The sequence below is a fragment of the Pseudochaenichthys georgianus genome, unplaced genomic scaffold, assembly GCF_902827115.2.
Source record: "Pseudochaenichthys georgianus unplaced genomic scaffold, fPseGeo1.2 scaffold_1044_arrow_ctg1, whole genome shotgun sequence".
NCBI classification, from domain to species: Eukaryota; Metazoa; Chordata; class Actinopteri; order Perciformes; family Channichthyidae; genus Pseudochaenichthys; species Pseudochaenichthys georgianus.
Genome location: NW_027262013.1, coordinates 21,754 through 49,690, shown reverse-complemented (window position 1 = coordinate 49,690; position 27,937 = coordinate 21,754). Strand labels below are relative to the sequence as shown.

The 27,937-nt window shown below is 40.1% G+C and overlaps 2 protein-coding genes across 2 annotated transcripts; one reads left to right on the top strand and one right to left on the bottom strand.

The window, feature by feature from the left end:
• Positions 1 to 4,711: 4,711 nt before the first annotated feature.
• Positions 4,712 to 11,239, top strand: LOC117440569 (beta-galactoside-binding lectin). The gene is made up of 4 exons (XM_034076804.1): positions 4,712 to 4,770; positions 7,340 to 7,413; positions 9,521 to 9,692; positions 10,919 to 11,239. Exons 1-4 carry the CDS (start codon positions 4,768 to 4,770, stop codon positions 11,063 to 11,065), a joined length of 396 nt encoding a protein of 131 aa, XP_033932695.1. The 5' UTR covers positions 4,712 to 4,767; the 3' UTR covers positions 11,066 to 11,239.
• A 4,954-nt stretch (positions 11,240 to 16,193) lies between these two features.
• On the bottom strand, positions 16,194 to 17,267 carry LOC117440570 (urotensin-2 receptor-like). The gene has a single exon (XM_034076805.1). The coding sequence runs from the start codon at positions 17,265 to 17,267 to the stop codon at positions 16,194 to 16,196; it is 1,074 nt and encodes a 357-aa protein (XP_033932696.1).
• Between the last annotated feature and the right edge of the window lie 10,670 nt (positions 17,268 to 27,937).

The following is a 27,937-nucleotide window of genomic DNA, read 5'->3' as shown; positions in this document are numbered from 1 at the left end:
ACCTGGAGTAAATCCACCAGCTACCCTGCAGTCTACAAAGTACTTCAGACTAGCTGCACCTTCACCAGCTACCCTGCAGTCTACAAAGTACTTCAGACTAGCTGCCTCCTTCACCAGCTACCCTGCAGTCTACAAGTACTTCAGACTAGCTGCACCTTCACCAGCTACCCTGCAGTCTACAAAGTACTTCAGACTAGCTGCACCTTCACCAGCTACCCTGCAGTCTACAAAGTACTTCAGACTAGCTGCTCCTTCACCAGCTTTGAGAACACTTTCATGATCAATCATTATAAAACATATCATATTATTCTGAAATGGACCAATCTGCACAACGACTACTTTCACTGTCTTTCACTATAGGCTATATAGATGAGAATGCTTTTCTACTTTTACTTGACGAACATTTTGAATGCAGGACTGTTACTGTAACAGAGTATTCTTACACTCTGGTACTTCTACTTTTACTCAAGTACAAGATCTGAGTACTTCTACTTTTACTCAAGTACAAGATCTGAGGACTTCTACTTTTACTCAAGTACAAGATCTGAGGACTTCTTCTTTTACTCAAGTACAAGATCTGAGTACTTCTACTTTTACTCAAGTACAAGATCTGAGTACTTCTACTTTTACTCAAGTACAAGATCTGAGGACTTCTTCTTTTACTCAAGTACAAGATCTGAGTACTTCTACTTTTACTCAAGTACAAGATCTGAGTACTTCTACTTTTACTCAAGTACAAGATCTGAGTACTTCTACTTGTACTCAAGTACAAGATCTGAGTACTTCTACTTTTACTCAAGTACAAGATCTGAGTACTTCTACTTTTACTCAAGTACAAGGTCTGAGTACTTCTACTTTTACTCAAGTACAATATCTGAGTACTTCTACTTTTACTCAAGTACAAGATCTGAGTACTTCTACTTGTACTCAAGTACAAGATCTGAGTACTTCTACTTTTACTCAAGTACAAGATCTGAGTACTTCTACTTTTACTCAAGTACAAGGTCTGAGTACTTCTACTTTTACTCAAGTACAAGATCTGAGTACTTCTACTTGTACTCAAGTACAAGATCTGAGTACTTCTACTTTTACTCAAGTACAAGATCTGAGTACTTCTACTTTTACTCAAGTACAAGGTCTGAGTACTTCTACTTTACTCAAGTACAAGATCTGAGTACTTCTACTTGTACTCAAGTACAAGATCTGAGTACTTCTACTTTTACTCAAGTACAAGATCTGAGTACTTCTACTTTTACTCAAGTACAAGATCTGAGTACTTCTACTTTTACTCAAGTACAAGATCTGAGGACTTCTTCTTTTACTCAAGTACAAGATCTGAGTACTTCTACTTTTACTCAAGTACAAGATCTGAGTACTTCTACTTTTACTCAAGTACAAGATCTGAGTACTTCTACTTTTACTCAAGTACAAGGTCTGAGTACTTCTACTTTTACTCAAGTACAAGATCTGAGTACTTCTACTTGTACTCAAGTACAAGATCTGAGTACTTCTACTTTTACTCAAGTACAAGATCTGAGTACTTCTACTTGTACTCAAGTACAAGATCTGAGTACTTCTACTTTTACTCAAGTACAAGATCTGAGTACTTCTACTTGTACTCAAGTACAAGATCTGAGTACTTCTACTTTACTCAAGTACAATATCTGAGTACTTCTACTTGTACTCAAGTACAAGATCTGAGTACTTCTTCCACATCTGAGTATAAAATCAAGTTTCAGTCTCCTCCTAAATGCAATATACTGAAGACATAAAATAAATAAAACTAAGTATCATGTTTTCTTCTGCTATTACAGTATGTTGATCCCAAAATAGGAATACAATTATCTTTTAATTATGATATCACTGTAAAATAAGGCAAACTGAATGCTAAAATATTAATAACAGCCTTTCTTAAAACTCAGTTGAGTATTTAATGTTTTATATACATTTTCATAACCTTATTAATGGTCCTACCACGACAATATGTTTCCATCTGCCTTGACATTTTTAAAACATCCTTGCTTCTCAGTGTTTGGAACATGAGGAAATACAGGTCTAACACTAAAGACTGATGTTTGAACACATAGTCACATTGTATTATAAGGACATCATCCATATTGCCCTGTAGAAGGTCAGATGAGATGGACCTATATCAATCCCCGTAGGGAAATGCAGGTGTGATAGCAGCAATAGAATAAGACAGAAACACATGGGATAATAGTAAATAAAAAATAAGAATAAACATATAGTATTAAAATGAATATAAATTAAAAAGAAATGACATAAATTAAACTCAGAAAAGGTGAATGTGCATATATACAGATATGTATACAGGTTAAATATAATCTATATTATAATTTAATATATATATATATATATACATGTCAATATTTAACACATGTGTATATATATATATCATATATACATGCAGGTAGAAGTGCGGTGAAAGTGCAAATAGTATTAATATTAATGTTCAGTGCAGGTTGTAAAAAGTAATTTCTTTCTGATTGTTTTGTAAAAAAAAAAGAAAAAAAGAAAAGATCAATCAATCAGTCAATGTTTATTTATAGCCCAATATCACAAATGTTACATTTGTCTCAGTGGTCTTCACAGTGTGTACAGAATATCAGTATGACAATACGACACCCTCTGTCCTTAGACCCTCTGTCCTTAGACCCTCTGTCCTCAGACCCTCTGTCCTCAGACCCTCTGTCCTTAGACCCTCTGTCCTCAGACCCTCTGTCCTTAGACCCTCTGTCCTCAGACTCTCTGTCCTTAGACCCTCTGTCCTTAGACCCTCTGTCCTCAGACTCTCTGTCCTTAGACCCTCTGTCCTCAGACCCTCTGTCCTTAGACCCTCTGTCCTCAGACTCTCTGTCCTTAGACCCTCTGTCCTTAGACCCTCTGTCCTCAGACCCTCTGTCCTCAGACCCTCTGTCCTTAGACCCTCTGTCCTCAGACTCTCTGTCCTTAGACCCTCTGTCCTTAGACCCTCTGTCCTCAGACCCTATGTCCTCAGACCCTCTGTCCTTAGACCCTCACATCGTACAAGGAAAAACTTCCGGAGAAACCCCCCAGTTTAAAGGGAACATGGAGAAACCTCAGGGAGAGCAGCAGAGGAGGGATCCCTCTCCCAGGACGGACAGACGTGCCATAGATGCCGTGTGTAAATTGAAAAGATAATACATTTGCAACATAGGTAGTCCAGATGTTTGGAAATGCATGTGTGTATAATAGGAAGATGAATCCACGAGGATATCCATCCAGGACCGATGATCCAGGACCACAGCCAGCGCTCAAGATCCAGGACACAGGACCGCAGGATCATCCATGACTCCGGATCCCGGCGTATATAGACACCAAAAAGAAAGAAATGTGGGGAAGCTGGGTTAATCGGAACATGAGAGTACACGGGTATAGACAGAGAGAAGGAAGAAGTAAGATGTCCCCCGACAAACTAAGCCTATATCAGCAAAACTAGGGGCTGAATCTAATCAGCCCTAACTATAAGCTTTATCAAAAAGGAAGGTCTTAAGCGCACTCTTAAAAACGGATAGGGTGTCTGCCGCCCGAACACAAACTGGAAGCTGATTCCACAAATGTGGAGCTTGATAAGAAAAGGCTCTGGCTCCCATTGTACTTTTAGAGACTCTAGGAACAACCAACAACCTGCATTCTTGGAACACAATGCCCTAGTAGGCCAGTAGGGTATAATGAGTTCTTTAAGGTAAGATGGCGCCTGCCCATTAAGGGCTTTGTAGGCGAGAAGAAGAATTTTAAATTCTATCCTGTGTTCTATAGGGAGCCAGTGTAAGGCAGCCAGAACAGGAGTAATGTGGTCCCTTTTCCTAACTCTGGTTAGTACACGAGCCGCAGCATTTTGAATCAGCTGAAGCGACTTGACTGACTTCTTGGTACTCCCTGATAATAAAGAGTTACAATAATCCAGCCTAGAAGTAACAAATGCATGGACTAGTTTCTCTGCATCGTTTTGAGGCAAGATATGCCTGATTTTTGCAATGTTACGTAGATGGAAGTAGGCGGTCCTTGAGATTGATTTTATGTGGGCGTTAAAGGATCAATCCTGATCAAATATAACACCAAGATTCCTTACAGTCTCACTGGAGGCCAAATTAATGCCATCCATAGTTAGTATGTCTTTAGATAATTTGTTTCGTAGATTCTTCGGGCCAAGTACAATAACTTCAGTTTTGGTTGTGTTTAACATCAAAAAGTTTAAGGTCATCCACGTTTTTAAGTCCTTAAGGCAGTCTTGAATTTTATTTAGATGATTACAAGACAAACATGTCGCTGATGACGATGACCTATGTTTTATAAGAAAAATATATGTTAGAGGGGGGAGGACCAGAAAAGTTTTTTTAAGCTTCTTCTTGCCCCTGTTGAACATGAACAGAGACTATCTGATTTTTTTTTTTTTTGTGGTACTTTGTTATAATTATTAATCTGAGTGAAAAAAAGAGAATATATATATATATATTATTGTTATATTTTTTTGTTTCTGACATGTTCAATAAATTGACTAAACTAAACTATCTGACGTCTGTGTTATGAAATGAAATTGAAAACCCCGTGCTGTAAACATAATAAGGATGTCGGGGTTGAAAGGAGAAGTCACGTGTGATTGGTCTATTTGTTTTACACTCGTCCCCCTCTCCCTGTCTTCAGTACACGTCACAGGTGGTATATACAGACTCACCTGTGTGCAGAGCTCTGTCACTGAGGGACAGACACCTGACGACAGCCAAGATGGTGAGTGGAGCCACGAGACTCATGTTAACCCTCATGGCATTTCATCGGAACGGTATTCCTCTTCCGAATAATATTATACTTCAGAGTAAGATTGCTTTACCCAAGTCCATCAAAAAGGGTTATTGGGCCATTTCTAAATACATCGAAGAGATACCGTATCTACTGTTTCGATCCTTTACACTTTTTAAAATGTACAGATTTATTATAAGTAAGTACTAAATCTATATTCTAAAATGTACAGATTGAAGGTGGAAGTGGACAATTTCATTGAGCTTAAGTGACATTCTTTGCAGTATTAACACACCTCCATTTCTAATATCCTAATGATTGGAAAGAAAAGAAAAGGTTCGATAGCATTGATAGCATTAGCACCTTTTCATTTATTTCCTTTTTTTTCGCTGGAGACATATCTCTCTACGGAGTATCTTGTCAATCATTAACAGTCACTTAACTCCATATGTATAACTTCTATCGCGTGATAAAGATGTGAACTTTGAAACCAAAGCTCTGCAACTAATTTAAAATGTACATTTCTGCCAAGCAAGGCCATGTATTCAGATGTTGAACGTCTTAACCAGTGATTCACTCGCTGACAGAAGATACTCCTGGAACTGCAATTATATGACTTTACAATATACTAAAGACGTGGCATTACAAGACGGGTATCGTGCCGCCATTTCTAGAGCGTAAAACTAACAACGTCTTAAATCCTCGTGGGAATTAATGAAGTGCAACTCGACTTAATTATTCTCCAACTCCAAGCCTTAGCAGTCAATGATAAGCCAGCATTGATCGGAGATATGAGGTATCGGGGGGGTAGAGACGGAGGTGTCTTTAGGTGTGGCGCAGGAAGTTAATGCTTCATTGATTAGGTTAACAGGTACACTGGCTCTGAAGACACATCTGTGGTATGCCGCTATTATATTATATTTCCTGGAGCAAACTTCAAAACAATATTAGGTGTTTTCTATTTCAATACTAGTTTAATTTATTTATTTATTATATGGGCACACACACCTTTTTTAAATACCTATTTAGTGTGTGCACATGAAGGTCCGTGTGTGTGTGTGTGTGTGTGTGTGTGTGTGTGTGTGTGTGTGTCTTTATGGTTTTAGTGTCTATATATGATAACCACATGTCAAGGAACAAATACAGCGCCTTCCTGTTTCAGTACTTTTACAGCCGAGGGCAATTTGAACACCCTGGTTGATCATCGACAGCTAACACGAGAACAGATACCAACAGATCGTTCATCTATTAAAATCTGTAAATCAAACGTCATGGCCGTATCGATACCTGTAGATGAACAGACTGGTTTTAAAATGAATTATCTTCTGACTTAAATTGATCTCCTCTTTGCCGTTTACCAAGACAAGATACCTTGTTAGTTTATGAGGAGGACCACGAGGAACAGTCAGGGGTTCATATGTAGACCTTCCTCTTGTAAAGGATCTCCCCCCCCCCATATTAGTGGACCGATCCAAACTTTAGCTGAACTTTAAAATAAAAAGGAGACTAGTTGCGTAATCCTAACCCTAACCCCAACGCCCTTTCTGTCTCGGTACTTCTCACCCCGGTTGATCATCAACAGCTAAAACACCTCGAAATTCCCCCACAGCACATCGACAACACATTCATTTCATTTCCATCTCTGTAAATGATATCTCAAAGCGTTCTTTATCCGTGTAGATTAACAGACGATTACAAATATCTTCTGACCAACATTGATATCTATCATCCGTGAGTTTTAGTTTCACTTGTAGACAATATACAGATAGAGCAGTCAATAGCTCACAATTCGTCCTGCCTCTTGTCAAATATCTTCCCCCCCCCCCCCCCCCATGTTATTGGTTTGATCCAAACTTTAGCTGTGCTGTCATAGTAAATGGACTCGTTATGTAACGCTAAAACTACCTTTTTTTGTAACCCTTCAAATCAAATCTCTGGAACATCATTCGACGAGGTTCCATCAATAAATAAGGAACAAGGCCATGTTGTATAACGAATAGTTCATTTTAAGCCCTGCTTCTTATTCATTATCTCTTTCATCCTTCAAATCGGTGGTCTGATCCAAACTTAAGCTGTGCTAACATGAAAAGGCGACTAGTTTAGTAACCCTATATCTCTAACCCAGTGTTTCTCAAACTTTTTCATGCCGAGAACACTCGTGGACCACCTAACTCCACAAATATCCAAAAACACATCGTTTTTTACAAATTGCCTGAAAATGGTACAAACAAGTGGCAACATGTGTGATGAAGGTGTTTATCTGGGCTATATTATGCAATCAAAAGTGAAACTTAAGCTCGCTCCATTGCGGAGATATTCCCGCGAGAGTGCGGAAAACTTAAATTAATTAATTAATTTCAAATGTGAAATGTTACCAATATACTCACGGACCACTAGGGGGCGCTCGCGGACCACCAGTGGTCCGCGGACCACACTTTGAGAAGCACTGATCTAACCCTCATGTAGAAGTTATTAGTTCTCTTAATGAAGTATCTTTTTTTTAGGTAGGACTCCTCCATCAGTTTTAATCTGCTTCCATATTTCTTATTTCCCTTTACAGAAAATCACCAACATGACATTCAAGGAGGGGAGTCGGTTCAAGATCCGCATTAAGCCCAAGGACGACTGCGATTCGTAAGTTCCACTCATCAGAGATCACAGATAGAGACTCTTCGGTAACACTGAATGAAGAGGAAGTGGAAAGAGAGGTTCATGTTTCATCCACTCTTCCCCTTTCCATCGCCTCCTTGTTCAACCTCCATTGCAGCTTCGCAGAGAGGGCAACAGTACACACGTCCTTTACTCAAGTAGAAGTACAGATTCTCGTGTTTAAAAATACTATAATAATAAGAAGAAGAAGTAGAAAGTACAGGTATTTGAGTTCAACATGTAAGAAGTAGAAAGTACAGGTATTTGAGTTCAACATGTGAGAAGTAGAAAGTACAGGTATTTGAGTTCAACATGTGAGAAGTAGAAAGTACAGGTATTTGAGTTCAACATGTAAGAAGTAGAAAGTACAGGTATTTGGGTTCAACATGTGAGAAGTAGAAAGTACAGGTATTTGGGTTCAACATGTAAGAAGTAGAAAGTACAGGTATTTGAGTTCAACATGTGAGAAGTAGAAAGTACAGGTATTTGAGTTCAACATGTAAGAAGTAGAAAGTACAGGTATTTGAGTTCAACATGTGAGAAGTAGAAAGTACAGGTATTTGAGTTCAACATGTGAGAAGTAGAAAGTACAGGTATTTGAGTTCAACATGTAAGAAGTAGAAAGTACAGGTATTTGGGTTCAACATGTAAGAAGTAGAAAGTACAGGTATTTGAGTTCAACATGTAAGAAGTAGAAAGTACAGGTATTTGTGTTCAACATGTAAGAAGTAGAAAGTACAGGTATTTGTGTTCAACATGTGAGAAGTAGAAAGTACAGGTATTTGAGTTCAACATGTAAGAAGTAGAAAGTACAGGTATTTGAGTTCAACATGTAAGAAGTAGAAAGTACAGGTATTTGAGTTCAACATGTAAGAAGTAGAAAGTACAGGTATTTGAGTTCAACATGAGAGAAGTAGAAAGTACAGGTATTTGAGTTCAACATGAGAGAAGTAGAAAGTACAGGTATTTGAGTTCAACATGTAAGAAGTAGAAAGTACAGGTATTTGGGTTCAACATGTAAGAAGTAGAAAGTACAGGTATTTGAGTTCAACATGTAAGAAGTAGAAAGTACAGGTATTTGTGTTCAACATGTAAGAAGTAGAAAGTACAGGTATTTGGGTTCAACATGTAAGAAGTAGAAAGTACAGGTATTTGAGTTCAACATGTAAGAAGTAGAAAGTACAGGTATTTGGGTTCAACATGTAGGAAGTAGAAAGTACAGGTATTTGAGTTCAACATGTAAGAAGTAGAAAGTACAGGTATTTGAGTTCAACATGTAAGAAGTAGAAAGTACAGGTATTTGTGTTCAACATGTGAGAAGTAGAAAGTACAGGTATTTGAGTTCAACATGTAAGAAGTAGAAAGTACAGGTATTTGTGTTCAACATGTGAGAAGTAGAAAGTACAGGTATTTGGGTTCAACATGTAAGAAGTAGAAAGTACAGGTATTTGTGTTCAACATGTAAGAAGTAGAAAGTACAGGTATTTGAGTTCAACATGTCAGAAGTAGAAAGTACAGGTATTTGAGTTCAACATGTAAGAAGTAGAAAGTACAGGTATTTGAGTTCAACATGTAAGAAGTAGAAAGTACAGGTATTTGAGTTCAACATGAGAGAAGTAGAAAGTACAGGTATTTGGGTTCAACATGAGAGAAGTAGAAAGTACAGGTATTTGGGTTCAACATGTAAGAAGTAGAAAGTACAGGTATTTGGGTTCAACATGTGAGAAGTAGAAAGTACAGGTATTTGGGTTCAACATGTAAGAAGTAGAAAGTACAGGTATTTGAGTTCAACATGTAAGAAGTCAAAGTACAAAGTCGTGGAGTAAAGTACTGATGCAAGAAAAATGTACTTAGCAAAGTATTTGTACTCCACTACTCTGTATAGGACATAAAACAAATAAAACAGATACAATAGTGCAAGAGAATGTTTTGAGATGCAAGTCAATACAAATACAATAGAATACACAGTCGATACACACAAGTACATGGATTATCACCTCATTATACTGTTATACTCCACGGTAACATAACGTTATACAAGCTGCATATTACGGGTTTTTCCATCGCCTCCTAATTTCTACCTCCATTTCAGCTTCGCCATCAACATCGGCCACGACTCTGACAACGTGGCTCTGCACCTCAACCCCAGATTCGACAGCGGAGGAGACGTGAACACCATCGTCTTCAACTCTCTGTCCGGAGGGAGCTGGGGGGACGAGGCGAAGGAGGGGAACTTCCCCTTTGTGCGAGGGGAGGAGTGCAAGGTGGGCAACACACACTTATACATATAAAATAAAGATGAGTGGAAAGGAAAGATGGAACACGTATGATACAGAAAATATTTACAGAGCCATTATAATTATTATTAGGGTTACTTTTCCGACTGATAACATACTTTTTTTGTTGGAATTGAAAAAATATTCACCAAAATAATTAGATGTTTCAGAAAATGGATTTAGTTTATCTAAGAATTCGTATTCATTTACATGAAGAAGGAAAAGAACAATAGTTTGTTTTATTGCTTGTCATTTCACCGTTTTGTTTATTGAAAAGAGGAAGTATGAGGTTATTCTTCTCTTTATAATGAAGTTGTATAATGTCCCTTTCCAAAGCACATACGTAAAAGACACTTCATCGGTTAGTACAAATAAGGGTTAGATAATAAAGTGAACTCACAATATATCTTTATTGCTTTAAATCGGCGATAAGACTTAATGACACGGAAGAGGATTAGGACTACGACATGTGACACTTTCATTTTGAGATTTCTAATTTAAAAAAGTCTGAATTCTTCAAAAAAAGGCAGATTTTTGGGAATAAAATTGTTCTGACTTTTTGCTTCCATCTCAGAAGTCCGACACTTTCCTACGAAACTGATTTTGATATCAACATTTTTACTTTATTTAAAATAATCCGACTTGTTTTTTTGAGATTATATTTCATAGACCTCGCAGCCCCTTCCTACATTCTGCCACACACAAGGTGTCACATAAGTAGTTCCCGAGGCAGCCTGCTTAACTCTTGAAGAATTAAAATGCATTCTTATGGTTTTACCAATGTTTATATAACAAAGGCTCAAAGCTGCTTTTGGATCTGATTATAGTTCACACACACACACACACACACACACACACACACACACACACACACACACACACACACACACACACACACACACACACACACACACACCACACACACACACACACACACACACACACACACACACACACACACACACACACACACACACTAAAAGGTCTTCTGCTGTATTTATTGCAGTCATGTGGCTGAAGTTCAGATCTCATGATGTATTTCCTCACGACGAATGGGCGGTGAGGTCGTAAAGTCAACCGTCGCTGAGCTGTCTAATCACGAAGGTGCGCGGCTCAATAAACGTAATGACCCCGGAAAGAGATAGCATGTCCTCGTGTCTTTGTTTCCTCGTATGAAGGGAAAGATAAACCCTGTCTTCTCGTGTTGTCCTCAGTTTTACATCAACTTCAACATGGAGCAGTTCTACATCACGCTTCCTGACGGTTCGATGCTGAACTTCCCAAACCGCCTGGGAGACGTCAAGTACAAGTTCTTCGATGTCAGCGGAGACGCGAGGATCGTTGGCATCAAGATCAAGTAGAAGTCAAACTCTGGATCCGTCCACCCTTTGTGTGTGGCTTTAATAGTCTGTGTTACACTCGATATGTGAGCTTGTAGTAGGATGACATGGCCACCAGAGGGCGACACAGCACATCTTAGCTCAGTGTGTCTGCTTTGACATCCCATCAGTCTCTGGGTTTGGTATTAAATGCTATGGGGAAAAAGCGTGTCTATGTCTTACTCTTTGACACACACACACACACACACACACACACACACACACACACACACACACACACACACCACACACACACACACACACACACACACACACACACACACACACACACACACACACACACACACACACACACACACACACACACACACACACACACACACACACACACACACACACACTGCTGAACAATCTCATACAATGAGTCTAAATTTATCTGGAAAGGGTTACTTTCAATTACAGTCATACACCTGAACATCAGCAGGAGAGGACTCTTTAAAGTAGAGACACTACATACTGATATACACCTGAACATCAGCAGGAGAGGACTCTTTAAAGTAGAGACACTACATACTGATATACACCTGAACATCAGCAGGAGAGGGCTCTTTAAAGTAGAGACACTACATACTGATATACACCTGAACATCAGCAGGAGAGGACTCTTTAAAGTAGACACGCTACATACTGATATACACCTGAACATCAGCAGGAGATGACTCTTTAAAGTAGAGACACTACATACTGATATACACCTGAACATCGGCAGGAGAGGACTCTTTAAAGTAGAGACATTACATGCTGATATACACCTGAACATCGGCAGGAGAGGACTCTTTAAAGTAGAGACACTACATGCTGATATACACCCGAACATCGGCAGGAGAGGACTCTTTAAAGTAGAGACACTACATACTGATATACACCCGAACATCAGCGGGAGAGGACTCTTTAAAGTAAAGACACTACATACTGATATACACCCGAACATCAGCGGGAGAGGACTCTTTAAAGTAGAGACACTACATACTGATATACACCCGAACATCAGCGGGAGAGGACTCTTTAAAGTAGAGACACTACATACTGATATACACCTGAACATCAGCAAGAGAGGACTCTTTAAAGTAGAGACACTACATACTGATATACACCTGAACATCAGCAGGAGAGGACTCTTTAAAGTAGAGACACTGCATACTGATATACACCTGAACACCAGCAGGAGAGGACTCTTTAAAGTAGAGACTCTACATACTAATATACACCTGAACATCAGCAGGAGAGGACTCTTTAAAGTAGAGACACTACACACTGATATACACCTGAACATCAGCAGGAGAGGACTCTTTAAAGTAGAGACACTACATACTGATATACACCTGAACATCAGCAGGAGAGGACTCTTTAAAGTAGAGACACTACATACTAATATACACCTGAACATCAGCAGGAGAGGACTCTTTAAAGTAGAGACACTACATACTGATATACACCTGAACATCAGCAGGAGAGGACTCTTTAAAGTAGAGACGCTACATACTGATATACACCTGAACATCAGCAGGAGAGGACTCTTTAAAGTAGACACGCTACATACTGATATACACCTGAACATCAGCAAGAGAGGACTCTTTAAAGTAGAGATGCTACATACTGATATACACCTGAACATCAGCAGGAGAGGACTCTTTAAAGTAGACACGCTACATACTGATATACACCTGAACATCATCAGGAGAGGACTCTTTAAAGTAGAGACACTACATACTGATATACACCTGAACATCAGCAGGAGAGGACTCTTTAAAGTAGAGACACTACTTACTGATATACACCTGAACATCAGCAGGAGAGGACTCTTTAAAGTAGAGACACTACATACTGATATACACCTGAACATCAGCAGGAGAGGACTCTTTAAAGTAGAGACACTACATACTGATATACACCTGAACATCAGCAGGAGAGGACTCTTTAAAGTAGAGACACTACATACTGATATACACCTGAACATCGGCAGGAGAGGACTCTTTAAAGTAGAGACACTACATACTGATATACACCTGAACATCAGCAGGAGAGGACTCTTTAAAGTAGAGACACTACATACTGATATACACCTGAACATCAGCAGGAGAGGACTCTTTAAAGTAGAGACACTACATACTGATATACACCCTGAACATCAGCAGGAGAGGACTCTTTAAAGTAGAGACACTACATACTGATATACACCTGAACATCAGCAGGAGAGGACTCTTTAAAGTAGAGACACTACATACTGATATACACCCTGAACATCAGCAGGAGAGGACTCTTTAAAGTAGAGACAGCTACATACTGATATACACCTGAACATCAGCAGGAGAGGACTCTTTAAAGTAGAGACGCTACATACTGATATACACCTGAACATCAGCAGGAGAGGACTCTTTAAAGTAGAGACGCTACATACTGATATACACCTGAACATCAGCAGGAGAGGACTCTTTAAAGTAGAGACGCTACATACTGATATACACCTGAACATCAGCAGGAGAGGACTCTTTAAAGTAGAGACGCTACATACTGATATACACCTGAACATCAGCAGGAGAGGACTCTTTAAAGTAGAGACGACTACATACTGATATACACCCTGAACATCAGCAGGAGAGGACTCTTTAAAGTAGAGACGCTACATACTGATATACACCTGAACATCAGCAGGAGAGGACTCTTTAAAGTAGAGAACTACATACTGATATACACCTGAACATCAGCAGGAGAGGACTCTTTAAAGTAGATAGACCTACATACTGATATACACCTGAACATCAGCAGGAGAGGACTCTTTAAAGTAGAGACGCTACATACTGATATACACCTGAACATCAGCAGGAGAGGACTCTTTAAAGTAGAGACGCTACATACTGATATACACCTGAAACATCAGCAGGAGAGGACTCTTTAAAGTAGAGACGCTACATACTGATATACACCTGAACATCAGCAGGAGAGGACTCTTTAAAGTAGAGACGCTACATACTGATATACACCTGAACATCAGCAGGAGAGGACTCTTTAAAGTAGAGACACTACATACTGATATACACCTGAACATCAGCAGGAGAGGACTCTTTAAAGTAGAGACGCTACATACTGATATACACCTGAACATCAGCAGGAGAGGACTCTTTAAAGTAGAGACGCTACATACTGATATACACCTGAACATCAGCAGGAGAGGACTCTTTAAAGTAGAGATGCTACATACTGATATACACCTGAACATCAGGCAGGAGAGGACTCTTTAAAGTAGAGACGCTACATACTGATATACACCTGAACATCAGCAGGAGAGGACTCTTTAAAGTAGAGACACTACATACTGATATACACCTGAAAATCAGCAGGAGAGGACTCTTTAAAGTAGAGACACTACATACTGATATACACCTGAACATCAGCGGGAGAGGACTCTTTAAAGTAGAGACACTACATACTGATATACACCTGAACATCAGCAGGAGAGGACTCTTTAAAGTAGAGACACTACACACTGATATACACCTGAACATCAGCAGGAGAGGACTCTTTAAAGTAGAGACACTACACACTGATATACACCTGAACATCAGCAGGAGAGGACTCTTTAAAGTAGAGACACTACACACTGATATACACCTGAACATCAGCAGGAGAGGACTCTTTAAAGTAGAGACACTACATACTGATATACACCTGAACATCAGCAGGAGAGGACTCTTTAAAGTAGAGACACTACATACTGATATACACCTGAACATCAGCAGGAGAGGACTCTTTAAAGTAGAGACACTACATACTGATATACACCTGAACATCGGCAGGAGATGACTCTTTAAAGTAGAGACACTACGTACTGATATACACCTGAACATCAGCAGGAGAGGACTCTTTAAAGTAGAGACGCTACATACTGATATACACCTGAACATCAGCAGGAGAGGACTCTTTAAAGTAGAGACGCTACATACTGATATACACTTGAAAATGAGTATAATAGGGACCCTTTAATATCAAAACACACAAATGGAATTTAAATAGTTGCAAACAAAAAATTGCAACTCAGAAAATAAAACCAGTGCATGTTTTAAAACAACTTAAAATTGGATGTCAACAACATTTCATGGAATTACAACCAGATAGAAGCTGCATGATTTCTACAGGCGACGACTGAACATACCGTCTTAATGTCCATACATCTGGTCTCTAGCTCGATCAAGTTTGTAATAAAGGAAGTATGTTAGAACTACTAAACATTGATCACATGAGAAATAGACAAAAACAAGAGGACACATTGCATCTGAAGTCCTTGTTCATGAATGTGGAACATAGTTATTGCACTATGAAGGCTACAGAGTATTACACAGGGTAATGCAAAGAGAGTATATACGACAGAGGTGAGATGAAGCAGCTCTTTCAAAGTCAATTTGCAGGAGGACTCAAAGAAGAGGTGGCTCCAGGCTGAGGAATGTGGCACGATGCAAACACATTCCCCGCACACAGATGAAATATCCTTTACATGTGTGTGTTCAAAGTGGAGCGGCAGATAGGAGAGGGAAGGAACAATCTTTACGTTTCATTGCATTCACCGAACATCAGACATTTGAAAGCCATGGCGACAAAGTGCTACGACGAATTTGTGTCGCCAGCATTTCTGTTTTCAAAATATCATATTTCACAACTTATTAAACCTTTTGTATTTAACAACTGGCAATTGAACCCACATATTTGTTCCCGAAAGTTCATATAAAAACGTGTATTTTAACATAATCCAAGGAGGCAGTAATAGTTTGGCAGCCATGTGTCCTGTCCATGTGAGGATGAGTCTTCTTCTTCTAAAATTAAAATGCTAAAATGTCAGCAGATTTCTATGTCAGCAAACATCCATTGGATTTCTCTTAATCCTTAACAGCTCTGGTTGAACGGCTTTACAAAGCTTACAATGTTCTCAGAATTAGCCAAAGTTTGTAGATAGTGCTACGACAGATGTCTCACAAATATGACACTTTCCAGTTATGTACAAAGAATCTAGAACAGAAATGTCCTCCCTCCGGCGGACAAACAGTCGATACCAATGTCTCACTTGGGTGTGAATGCTTAGCGGGTATTTATTCATCCACTAAAGTTCCTGCAGTGGCGTCGTCACGGCTGACACGGGGTCAGCCCTGCTCGATCCCACGGACTGACTTTTCTGCGCCAAGTAGTCTTTATAGTTCCGGGTCAGGAGAGTGTAAAGAAATGGATTGATGCAGCTGTTCCCGTACGTCAGACACGTGACGAAGAAATTCACGTAATTATGCGCCGCCGGAGACAAAGCACTGAGGGACTCTGGAGAGAAGAGTTTGGCGAGCTGCCATCCCCAGAAAGGCAGGAAACACGCCCAGTATGCCACCACGATGCTGAAGATCATGGACACGACTTTCTGTTTGAGTCCTCTCCTGTTGGCAGAACGGCTGCTGCCTCCAAAACTAGCCTGAACCGCCCAGTAGCGGCTCGCTAGCCCCACGTACAGCCCGACGATTATCAATCCAGGTACTAAAACACTGGTCAGAAACAGCACGGTGATGTACGCCTTGAAGGCCTCATACGTCCACGTAGGGAAGCAGATCCTCTTCACCATTCCACTCGCGGTCGGTTTCCCCTCTCTGAGGCGGATCATCACCATCATGGGGAGCGTTAGCACGAAAGCTAACCCCCAGATAATCCACGCAGCTAGCCTCCGTTTACGAGTCGAGGACTTGTGAGCGCTGAAAGGTCTCGCCACGGCACGGTAGCGTTCAACACTCATAGCGACCAGGATGAAGACGCTGGCGTGCATGGTGAGGAGGTCGAGGCTCAGCAGGATGCGACATCCCGCCTCTCCGAACAGCCAGTCGTGGGCGAAGTAAGTACACACGACGAAGGGGATGGTGGACAAGTAGAGGAGATCCGCCAGAGCCAAGTTGACGATGTAAACGTACATCGAGCCATTTCTACGCAAGGCAGCCGATCGCGTGATGACGAGCGTGTACATGTTGCCCGCCACACCCATGGCACACATGAACATCAGAGTGACGCCAAGTAGAGATGTCACCCAAAGTCCACCACCAGCGCCTCCACCACCACCACTGTCCTGAGTGCCTCCGTGTTCAGCCCCTGGGCTCAGGACGAGGCCCAGCTGAGGAGTGATGGTGGCGTTGGTCGTGCAGTTCATGGCAGGTTCACAGATCCAAGGACATTGCATTCAATTTCAAAAGCTTTTAAAGTCTGTACGAACATGTCACGCTGCGATGTGTAGAACAGATGGCTTCTGGCAGAAAATACAGTAATTCCCGAAACATGCCAACTAAAAACCAACTTGTATACAAGCTGTGAAGCCAAGCAACAGCATTGATATGCGATAGGCGACGTGTTTTAATCCAATAAGAAGACGAGGTAGATGAACAATGCCGGCAGCTTCGGTGACGATACGAAGGAGCTTCCAGTCGATTGTGATCCCCAGACGTAATGCCCTCCACTCTCCAAAATCGTGACAAAGTGCCGAGGCGAGGTTCGCTTGAAGCCGACTTCAGCACAAGATTCCAGGGAGTCTCCTTACGGGGAATAGTTCAGTCACTTTCAATACATTTCTGACCGCTGACGTGACCTCCATAGGTTTTCTTGTCTCGAACAGCGTTGAATCGTCAGCTGTACCATATCCAGTCCAACTTATGTTCTCCAGATTTCTACCTGAAGTGGAAGAGATCCTTCGCTTCATCCAAATGATCCATGTTGCCGCTTTCCTCTCAACCTCCTTTGACCTCCATTACAGATGAAGCTCGGATCCATGAAAGTCCCCAGTTCGACAGAAGACCAACGTGTTTGTGTTCTTTGGGGTTTCCATGGTCACTCTCCCTCCTTTTCTCTTCTCCGTCCTACCTCTTTCTCACCTGGGTGAAAACTGGCAAGGACCGATAGATTTATGAGGTATTCCTCTCTGGCCTCTGTAGTTTCAAACACGCAGAAACCACCGGTGGGGGAAGTCGTCCACAACCACACACACTTGCCTATGCACAACATAAAAGAGAACGTTTTATTTTAGCTTGTTTTAGATGTAAAACTTCTTAATTTGAACCGTATCTTCACAACTTGTAAGAACCTACTTCACCCGCGTTCTCCGAGTGTGAAAGAATCTTAAATCTGTATACGTTTATGGCAGGGGTGTCAAACTCAATTTCACCATGGGCCACATCAGCATTATGGTTGCACTTAAAGGGCCAGTTGTAACTTTAAGACTATATAAAAATGCATAAATAAATATGTTATATATATAAAATAATGTTATTGCCTCTGCATTGGATTATTATCGGACAGGGTAATAACTTCATAATTAACTACGTCTGAAAGCAGAAGTCTAGGGGAAATAATTGCAAGTCTCTTCAGTGAGCATGTCACAAAATGATTTAAAAAGAAAAAAGTGAAATCTTGAAATAAAAGTCTAATTCTGAGAAAAAAGTCAAATGAGAGATGCATTGTGGGACATGTAGTTTGTGTGCTTCTGTAAATCAGCCTGTAACCGTTCTTTGCAAGCTCTTGTGGGGCCGCATAAAATGAAGTCACGGGCCGGATTTGGCCCCCGGGCCTTGAGTTTGACACCCCTGGTTTATGGTGTAGGAAATGTCACTTTCCAATATAATAATTAAAATAGGATTCAAGAAATGCATTAGGACCCGGAATAAAGTTCGTTTTGGAAAAGCTCACTTCACAACTTCTGAATGTGTGCACAAATCCGTTCAGAGATTCCTCGACAACTTCCAGAAGAAATATTTATTTTATTATTCATTGTCAATATGTTCGTGTGGTTTGTCAGTCAGCCATGCTCAAGCATAGCAACGCCTTAACCCTCGTGTTGTGTTCGACAGCTGGTGTTCGTGGTTACATTTTGACCCATGATTTATCTCAGTCCAAAACACTCAAATAACGACTATCATCCAATATGGTTTTAACTACATCATAACTAACTTATTATGCATTCGTAACCGTACAATCCTGTGTTTAGTTTATTTTATGCCCCAAAAAACATTACACCACATATTTAAGTAATCGTTATCTGACTATAATAGACTCATGTTAGAATACAATCTCCCCAAAAAAAGTTATTGTTACAGTTGATGACGGGGGAGGGGAGGCGGGGGAGGGGAGGGGGGAGGGGCGTCTAAAGTCAAAGATGAATCTTGATTGGGCCAAATTTGACTTGGAGTCACCCACAACAATCCTGCCGGGTCTCCCCAGACCCGAACGCCAAATTACACACATTTTTAGAGACCTTCAGACTTGGCTGAAATCTGTTGTGTAGTGTTCATACAGATGTTGTGGAGGATATCATGAAGCCGTGTTCCGATAAAAAAACTAGAGCGTAGTTATTATATCATTTGAACTTGAAACGGGTCACGGGAGACCCGAACACAACACAAGGGTTACAAAAGACACCAAGTCAACACCCAAAGGGAGTTTTAACCAAAAGAACAGAAAAGAAAAACAACAACAACTCCAGTGAAAAAAGGAAAACATTTAACCTTGATTGTTTTAACAAAGATTTAGTGACGGTATGGTTTGCCACATGGAGGCACTGTTGGACCATGCGATGTCTTAAAGTGCGTACAGCTTTTCTATCCCTATCATCTTCAACAGGCATACCTGTTCCCAAACTACTGCAAACAAGTCATTCATGCTGCAAACTGTACAGGTAGTGTGTGTGAAGATATGAAGGTGGTTAGAACGTCTCTGTGTCCTTTGTGGACAAAGCAGCACACTATGCAGCATGTGTCAGCTCCAGCTCAGGAACTGGACTGCTTCACATTTGATGATACATGAAAATAAATCAATGAATAAAATTGGTTTTATTAAAAAAATCTTAATCCCAGACTGAAGGAACAGTTCTGTTGATGGTCGCCTTTTTTTATTACCCAATCATCAGAGTACACTAGCATAACATACGTAATACAAGAGGCCCAACTTGCCGGCACGGTGCATGCATGTGATTAACAGCAGGAAGCAACAGAACATTGATGTTGGTGATTTGGGCAATGGTTTGTTTGGCTTAGGGTCAGACCAGAACTAATATCTCTTACTCCCACAACAATGAGAGCAAAACTAAATCAGATACCTGTAGTATTAATATGTTTTGGCTATACATCTTATTTAAATGTAGCGATGAATAGTGCCTCGGTCCTCTCGTTGGGATATCTGCCCCCAAAGGGCAGCCTGGGACTTGGAAGACGCTCCAATGTGGCGATGTCAGTGACGAAGGTAGTGCAGGTAGAGTCTGGAGGGCGATGGATGAGAGGAGATGATCCACAGGCGGTCCATCAATGCCTGTGTTTGAACAAGGCTTCCACTTGAACACAAAGCAGAGTCCAACGTTACAACAAAACCCTCCAATGCAGACTGTTCAGTATACCCTAAACCCTAAACCCTAAACCAGGGCTATTCAGTCGGCGCCCCGGGGTTTTTTATTCTGCGTGAAATTAGATAATTTCCCCTAAATTAAATCAAATTAAATGATGTTGGTTAGATTAGCTTCACATCTACTGACTACTGAGTTCTGAACTTGCCATATCTAGAAAGGCCTTGGCGCTATGTTGTTTGATTTAATTGTTGCTGCTGCTTTTAATTGAACTATTCACATCTTAAACTGCACTGTAACTTTTATCCATGTATTTTTTCTTTTAATGTTTTTTTAAATGCCATTTTCTTAATGTCTTTCGTTTTTTGTAAAGCACTTTGAATTGCCTTGTGTTGAAAGGTGCTATATAAATAAACTTGCCTTGCCTTTATGGATAGTTTACAAATCACTCCCCTTTCAAACTGTAGTCTTGTTTATTAATAACGACTTTTTTTTAACTGTCATATAGTATTTTATACCCGTTTACTTTATTCTCTTATTTTTTTATAACTATAATGATCATATAAAGATGTGCCTTTACCTCACTGTTTGGAGAAAAAGCTTCTTATATTCGTTAGCATAGCTAGCTTTATTATAGCTATATATATATATACTATGCTGTTGTAGTATTTACTGGATCTGAAGCTCTTAATATGATTGCTCATATTTCAAGCCATCTTTTTCCCGGCCCCTTGCTTAGGATCATTTTCATCAACCGGCCCCATTCCAAACTAATTGAATAGCCCTAAACCCTAACCCCCTAACCCCGTTTTGTCCTTGTCTTGCACCACATAAGAAATGTATCGGACAGCTCTTTAACACAAGACGGAAAACTAAAAACGCTCCATCATTATGATTAATTTGAAGGCCAAACATGTGGTTTTATGGCTGAGCGAGGGACACAGTTCTAGGGTTCCTTATACGGGTTGTTGAATTTGTCTGAAGATGTGGCACTTTGAGTAAAAAATCTTTAAAAGTGTTGACAACAAATCTTGTATTGACATTCCCGTTTTTTAGGCTAATGTATTACAATGAGTTTCTTGATATCCCTTAGCACGATTACATGTTAGATATTATTGTATATATCTGGACAACACATTTCATTAGTAAATAAAGCAGGCTAACATGCTAAACAAGAACATCTGTAAACATACCTGCTATGCTTCATCATGTAAACATAGTCAAGGTGAGCGATGTAGCATAGCAACCACTATATTTAACTGCTAAGGAAGAAGAAGTCATTTAATTTATGCGCTGAATAATATTAGAGTTGAGGGCCAATTCATTTTTGTGGGTATTAAGTATTTGGTTGTACCCCTGTGGAGCAGAGTAGCTATTGGATGTAAACAAAAGCTAAAGGTATTACAAACAGAAGTAATCAGCAACTTATGATAAAAGCCAACAACTAATTTATATGTATTGAATATCAAAAAGTGCTCCACTCTCACTCGTGTACTCCTGAGGGGACATCACGGCATCCATGACGTCATTGAAGTGTGTCAGCCACTCCTGCTGGTCGCTCTCTGACTCGCAGGTGAACAGGAAGCCGCGGTCGGGCGTTTCTATGGTGACGCCGTGCTGCCAGGCGCCGTTGCAGTGTGTGCCGGCGGGCAGGCCGGGCGAGGCGCTGTACCCGTGGTCCTTGTTCCCCAAAAACACTTCACCTTTGGCGAAGGCGTCCTTCAAAGACAGGGAAAAGGAGATATTTTTTCATTTCTATTTGTTCCGTTCGTGGTATGCACAACTTCATGTATAACAATTATTTACAAAACATGTCTCTATGAACACACCGTACCCGAAAAGGAGCAGGGAGAAGGAAATAATCTTGTGTTACCTGCCCCTTTCTCAAAAATAAAAATAAATAGATGGTCTGTCCTTCATATTTTCTTATTCACAGCCAAACATAACAGTGTAGGAAAATAAGAGAAACACAAAAACGTTAAAAAAAAAATACTTAGTTCCCACTTGACAGTTAAAGGTGGGGTAGGTAAGTTTGAGAAAACGGCTCGAGATCGCTAGAATTTGAAAATACACAACCGGAGAAAATCTGCCACTTCCTCACAGAGCCCCTCCCCCAACACACACATGACCAATGAGGGCACGAGGTAAGAGTGTGCCCCGATGGAAGGCTGACAGGCAGGTAGGCCATCAGGTAGGTTGTACTTTTTACAGTATCACGGCTTCTACAGATGACATTTTTTTTTATGGATTTTTTGTCAAAGCACTTAAGATATTCATTGCTATCGGGATGCTAAGAGCATTCCATGGAATATAACAAAAAGTGTATCTCGAGCCGGTTTCTGAAACTTACCTACCACACCTTTAACGGAAAGAAACAAAACAAAAAAAACAACAACACCAAAACATCACATGAACAAGGAAAAGGAAAAGTGCAACATCCTCATCTGAGTCCCACTGGAGTATGAACATAGGTCAGCTGAAGACTTTGGAATACAGGGAGGTGTGATCGAAAAATACCATACAGTGTCTACATGTGTGTAATTCTACTACTTTAAAGTGCGTTTTAATGCAAAGTATGGCAAAATGCACCATGAGTAAAACTACATAGGGGAGAAGGGGGTAAATTGAACCACCCCCTGTAACCAGGCAACGCCTTATAGTTGTAATCAAGTGACCAGAAATGATGCAAGCTCCTCCCATTTCTCATTGCCTGCGAAAGAGAGATGCTCACTGTGGTCTGGTGAGTAAACATTTTTACAAAAAAACGTTTTTTGCTTGTCAAAGTAAATGTTCCAGATGTCAGCTATATCGGCTGGCATGTCAAAAAAAAGTATCCAGGTTTAAACACATATATTGTATATGTTGATGTGTTAGCAGCGTATTAAACCATGTGAATCATTAAGCTAAAGATGACTCTGAATTTTAATGCTAGGCTATTTTTTCTAAAATGGTGGCTATGGGGTGAAGTGAACCACGGGCCTTGGGGTAAGTGGAGCCAGTTTTTCAATGGAGAAATGAATGAAAGCAGGCCAAGTTGATAATAATAGGCTACATTAAAGTTGAATTTATCCTGTGTTTGATTGGTAAGATGTTTGAAATTGTATCACCATTTGTATGATTACTTTTCCTTTTAACATGTTAAAAAAAAATCAATAAATCGAAATTTATATTAAAAATATTTGAAAAACTAAGCTTGTATTTGGTTTGTTATTTAAAGTTAACTTTAAGATGTGTTGTAGGTAGAGGTTTGAACAGTGGTTCAATGTACCCCCCCGACCTGGATCAACGTACCCTTCTACATGCCGGGGCAAGTTGAGCCACATTATTTTTTAGAAGTAATATTTTCACTGCCCTTGATCAAATATTAATTCTTATCCTTGCCATTGATAGGAGACATCCTGAATTATAGGTGTGTGTTTTCATTTTGACTACGTGTCATTTCTCCTTGCTTAGAGGACAGCATAACTAAAGAATGGCTCAACTTACCCCACTCTCCCCTATTTGTAGTTTCCATATTTAAATGTTATAGTGTAAATATGTACATTGACATTGCATGTAGTTAATGCAGTGCATTGTCATTGTTGTTACAGTACATCTGTACGGAGCCCCTAAAGCAGGGGTGTCAAACTCAATTTAATCGCGGTCCACATCAGCATTATGGTTGCACTCAAAGGGCCGGTTGTAACTTTAAGACTATATAAAAATACATATATAAATATATCGTATATATAAAATAATGTATTATATTACATCATTGCCTCTGCATTGGATTATCATGGGATAGGGTAATAACTTCATAATTAACTACGTCTGAAAGCAGAAGTCTAGGGCAAGTCTCTTCAGTGCGTATGTCCCAAAATGATTTAAAAAGAAAAGCCAAATTCTGGAGAAAAAAGAAATAGAAGTGACATTTTGAAATAAAAATCTAATTCTGAGAAAAAGGAATTCTATGAAAAAATGCATATTTTGAAGAAAAAAAGGCAAATTGAGAAAAAAGTCATATTTGAGATGCATTGTGGGACATGTAGTTTATGGGCAACATGCTTCTGTAGCATGTAACCGTATAATAATCATATTATATTCTTTGCAAGCTCTTGTGGAGCCACATAAAATGAAGTCGCGGGCCGAATGTGGCCCCCGGGCCTTGAGTTTGACACCCCTGCCCTAAAGGGACATGAAAAAAAAAAACAGGAGAGAAAAAATAAAGTCAGGATAACGACAGGATAACGAGTTAGTATCTCGTGCGCACAAGATAATAGATATTTTTTTTATTTAGAAAGTTACCGGTGCGCCAAGGAGGAAGTGAAGCGCACACGAGACAACCATTTCATTGCAGACTGTTATGGTTACGTGGGGGAAATGACAGTGCATACATTATTTGAAATATATATCGTACTTAGACGGCTAGTGACGGGCGGCCCACTTTGGGTACCGGCCCAATGGGATTCGTCCCGTATGTCCCGATGGCCAGTCCGCCACTGGCTTCTGTGTGTGTGTGTGTGTGTGTGTGTGTGTATGTATGGTGTGTGTGTGTGTGGTGTGTGTGTGTGTGTGTGTGTGTTCTGAGTGTTTGTTTCCCTATAAAACAGCTGCGGGCAGCAGGTACTCTGAGAGTCACGGACATTAATTCATAGATCAAAGCAGACTGGTTTACAGACTCCAGTTTTTTGCCAATCCGGTGCTTAAACCAATAGCTCTACACCCCTGGCCGAAATGTCCATAAAATTAAGTCTGACTTCAAAATATATCTCAAATAATGTATGCACTATCATTTAATCTAATTTTCTCAAAAAGAAATAAAGTCAGGAAAACGCATTTGTTTCTCGTGCGCACGAGAAACAAATCCGTTTTCCTGACTTTATTTCTTTTCTCTCTCTTTTTTTTTTTTTTTTTTCCATGTCCCTTTAGGGGCTCCGTACATCTGCTATTGTCACTGCTTTGAATTATTTGTCTCTATTTTTATTACAGCAGTGAGAGATGCCAACGACATCACAATAAAGCTATCATATTATATATGACCCGGATGGTGCCCTCCCATCTTGGCAACGTTACTGAAGTTGAAGCAACACAACATTATTCAAATATACGTTTTTGTTCTATATTATATAAACGTACCGCTATACTCGTGTCGGAAAGAGGCCACCGAACATTTTATTTGATGAATTGAACAGTCTTTAATAACTAGCTACTACGCACGATAACGTTGCTAGCTTGTAGCTAACAGCGGGATCAACACTTCTTGTGAGGGCACAGCTGCCATGTTTGATTTAAGACAACGCTACCTGGTCAAACTTCACACACTCTGCACAGTGTGTGAGATGGCAGTGAACTGAATTGAGACACATCATGAGTGTTGTTTTTCTTTAGCTTAAGGCTACTTTCAGCTCTCAACGTACTGTATACACCTGAACATCAGCAGGAGAGGACTCTTTAAAGTAGAGACCTACGTACTGATATACACCTGAACATCACAGGAGAGAACTCTTTAAAGTAGAGACAACTACGTACTGATATACACCTGAACATCAGCAGGAGAGGACTCTTTAAAGTAGAGACACTACATACTGATATACACCTGAACATCAGCAGGAGAGGACTCTTTAAAGTAGAGACACTACACTGATATACACCTGAACATCAGCAGGAGAGGACTCTTTAAAGTAGAGACACTACATCCTGATATACACCTGAACATCAGCAGGAGAGGACTCTTTAAAGTAGAGACACTACATACTGATATACACCTGAACATCAGCAGGAGAGGACTCTTTAAAGTAGAGACACTACACACTGATATACACCTGAACATCAGCAGGAGGACTCTTTAAAGTAGAGACACTACACACTGATATACACCTGAACATCAGCAGGAGAGGACTCTTTAAAGTAGAGACACTACATCTGATATACACCTGAACATCAGCAGGAGAGGACTCTTTAAAGTAGAGACGACACACTGATATACACCTGAACATCAGCAGGAGAGGACTCTTTAAAGTAGAGACACTACTACTGATACACCTGAACATCAGCAGGAGAGGACTCTTTAAAGTAGAGACAATACATACTGATATACACCTGAACATCAGCAAGAGGACTCTTTAAAGTAGAGACACTACATACTGATATACACCTGAACATCAGCAGGAGAGGACTCTTTAAAGTAGAGACACTACATACTGATATACACCTGAACATCAGCAGGAGAGGACTCTTTAAAGTAGAGACACTACACACTGATATACACCTGAACATCAGCAGGAGAGGACTCTTTAAAGTAGAGACCCTACAACTGATATACACCTGAACATCAGCAGGAGAGGACTCTTTAAAGTAGAGACCTACATACTGATATACACCTGAACATCAGCAGGAGAGGACTCTTTAAAGTAGAGCACACACACTGATATACACCTGAACATCGCAGGAGAGGACTCTTTAAAGTAGAGACACTACATACTGATATACACCTGAACATCAGCAGGAGAGGACTCTTTAAAGTAGAGACACTACATACTGATATACACCTGAACATCAGCAGGAGAGGACTCTTTAAAGTAGAGAACTACATACTGATATACACCTGAACATCAGCAGGAGAGGACTCTTTAAAGTAGAGACACTACATACTGATATACACCTGAACATCAGCAGGAGAGGACTCTTTAAAGTAGAGACACTACACACTGATATACACCTGAACATCAGCAGGAGAGGACTCTTTAAAGTAGAGACACTACACACTGATATACACCTGAACATCAGCAGGAGAGGACTCTTTAAAGTAGAGACGCTACATACTGATATACACCTGAACATCAGCAGGAGAGGACTCTTTAAAGTAGAGACACTACATACTGATATACACCTGAACATCAGCAGGAGAGGACTCTTTAAAGTAGAGACACTACATACTGATATACACCTGAACATCAGCAGGAGAGGACTCTTTAAAGTAGAGGACACTACACACTGATATACACCTGAACATCAGCAGGAGAGGAACTCTTTAAAGTAGAGACACTACACCACTGAGATACACCTGAACATCAGCAGGAGAGGACTCTTTAAAGTAGAGACGCTACATACTGATATACACCTGAACATCAGCAGGAGAGGACTCTTTAAAGTAGAGACGCTACATACTGATATACACCTGAACATCAGCAGGAGAGGACTCTTTAAAGTTAAGAGACGCTACATACTGATATACACTTGAAATGAGTATAATAGGGACCCTTTAATATCAAAACACACAAATGGAATTAAATAGTTGCAAACAAAAAATTGCAACTCAGAAAATAAAACCAGTGCATGTTTTAAAACAACTTAAAATTGGATGTCAACAACATTTCATGGAATTACAACCAGATAGAAGCTGCATGATTTCTACAGGCGACGACTGAACATACCGTCTTAATGTCCATACATCTGGTCTCTAGCTCGATCAAGTTTGTAATAAAGGAAGTATGTTAGAACTACTAAAACATTGATCACAT

What these genes read in the sequence shown, in the direction of transcription:
- LOC117440569 (XM_034076804.1), top strand. An exon ending in CCCAAGGACGACTGCGATTC is followed by an intron (nt 7,414 to 9,520) that starts GTAAGTTCCACT and finishes CCTCCATTTCAG; the next exon opens with CTTCGCCATCAACATCGGCC. An exon ending in TGCGAGGGGAGGAGTGCAAG is followed by an intron (nt 9,693 to 10,918) that starts GTGGGCAACACA and finishes TGTTGTCCTCAG; the next exon opens with TTTTACATCAACTTCAACAT.
- LOC117440570 (XM_034076805.1), bottom strand. Translation starts at nt 17,267, where the DNA reads ATGAACTGCACGACCAACGCCACCATCACTCCTCAGCTGGGCCTCGTC.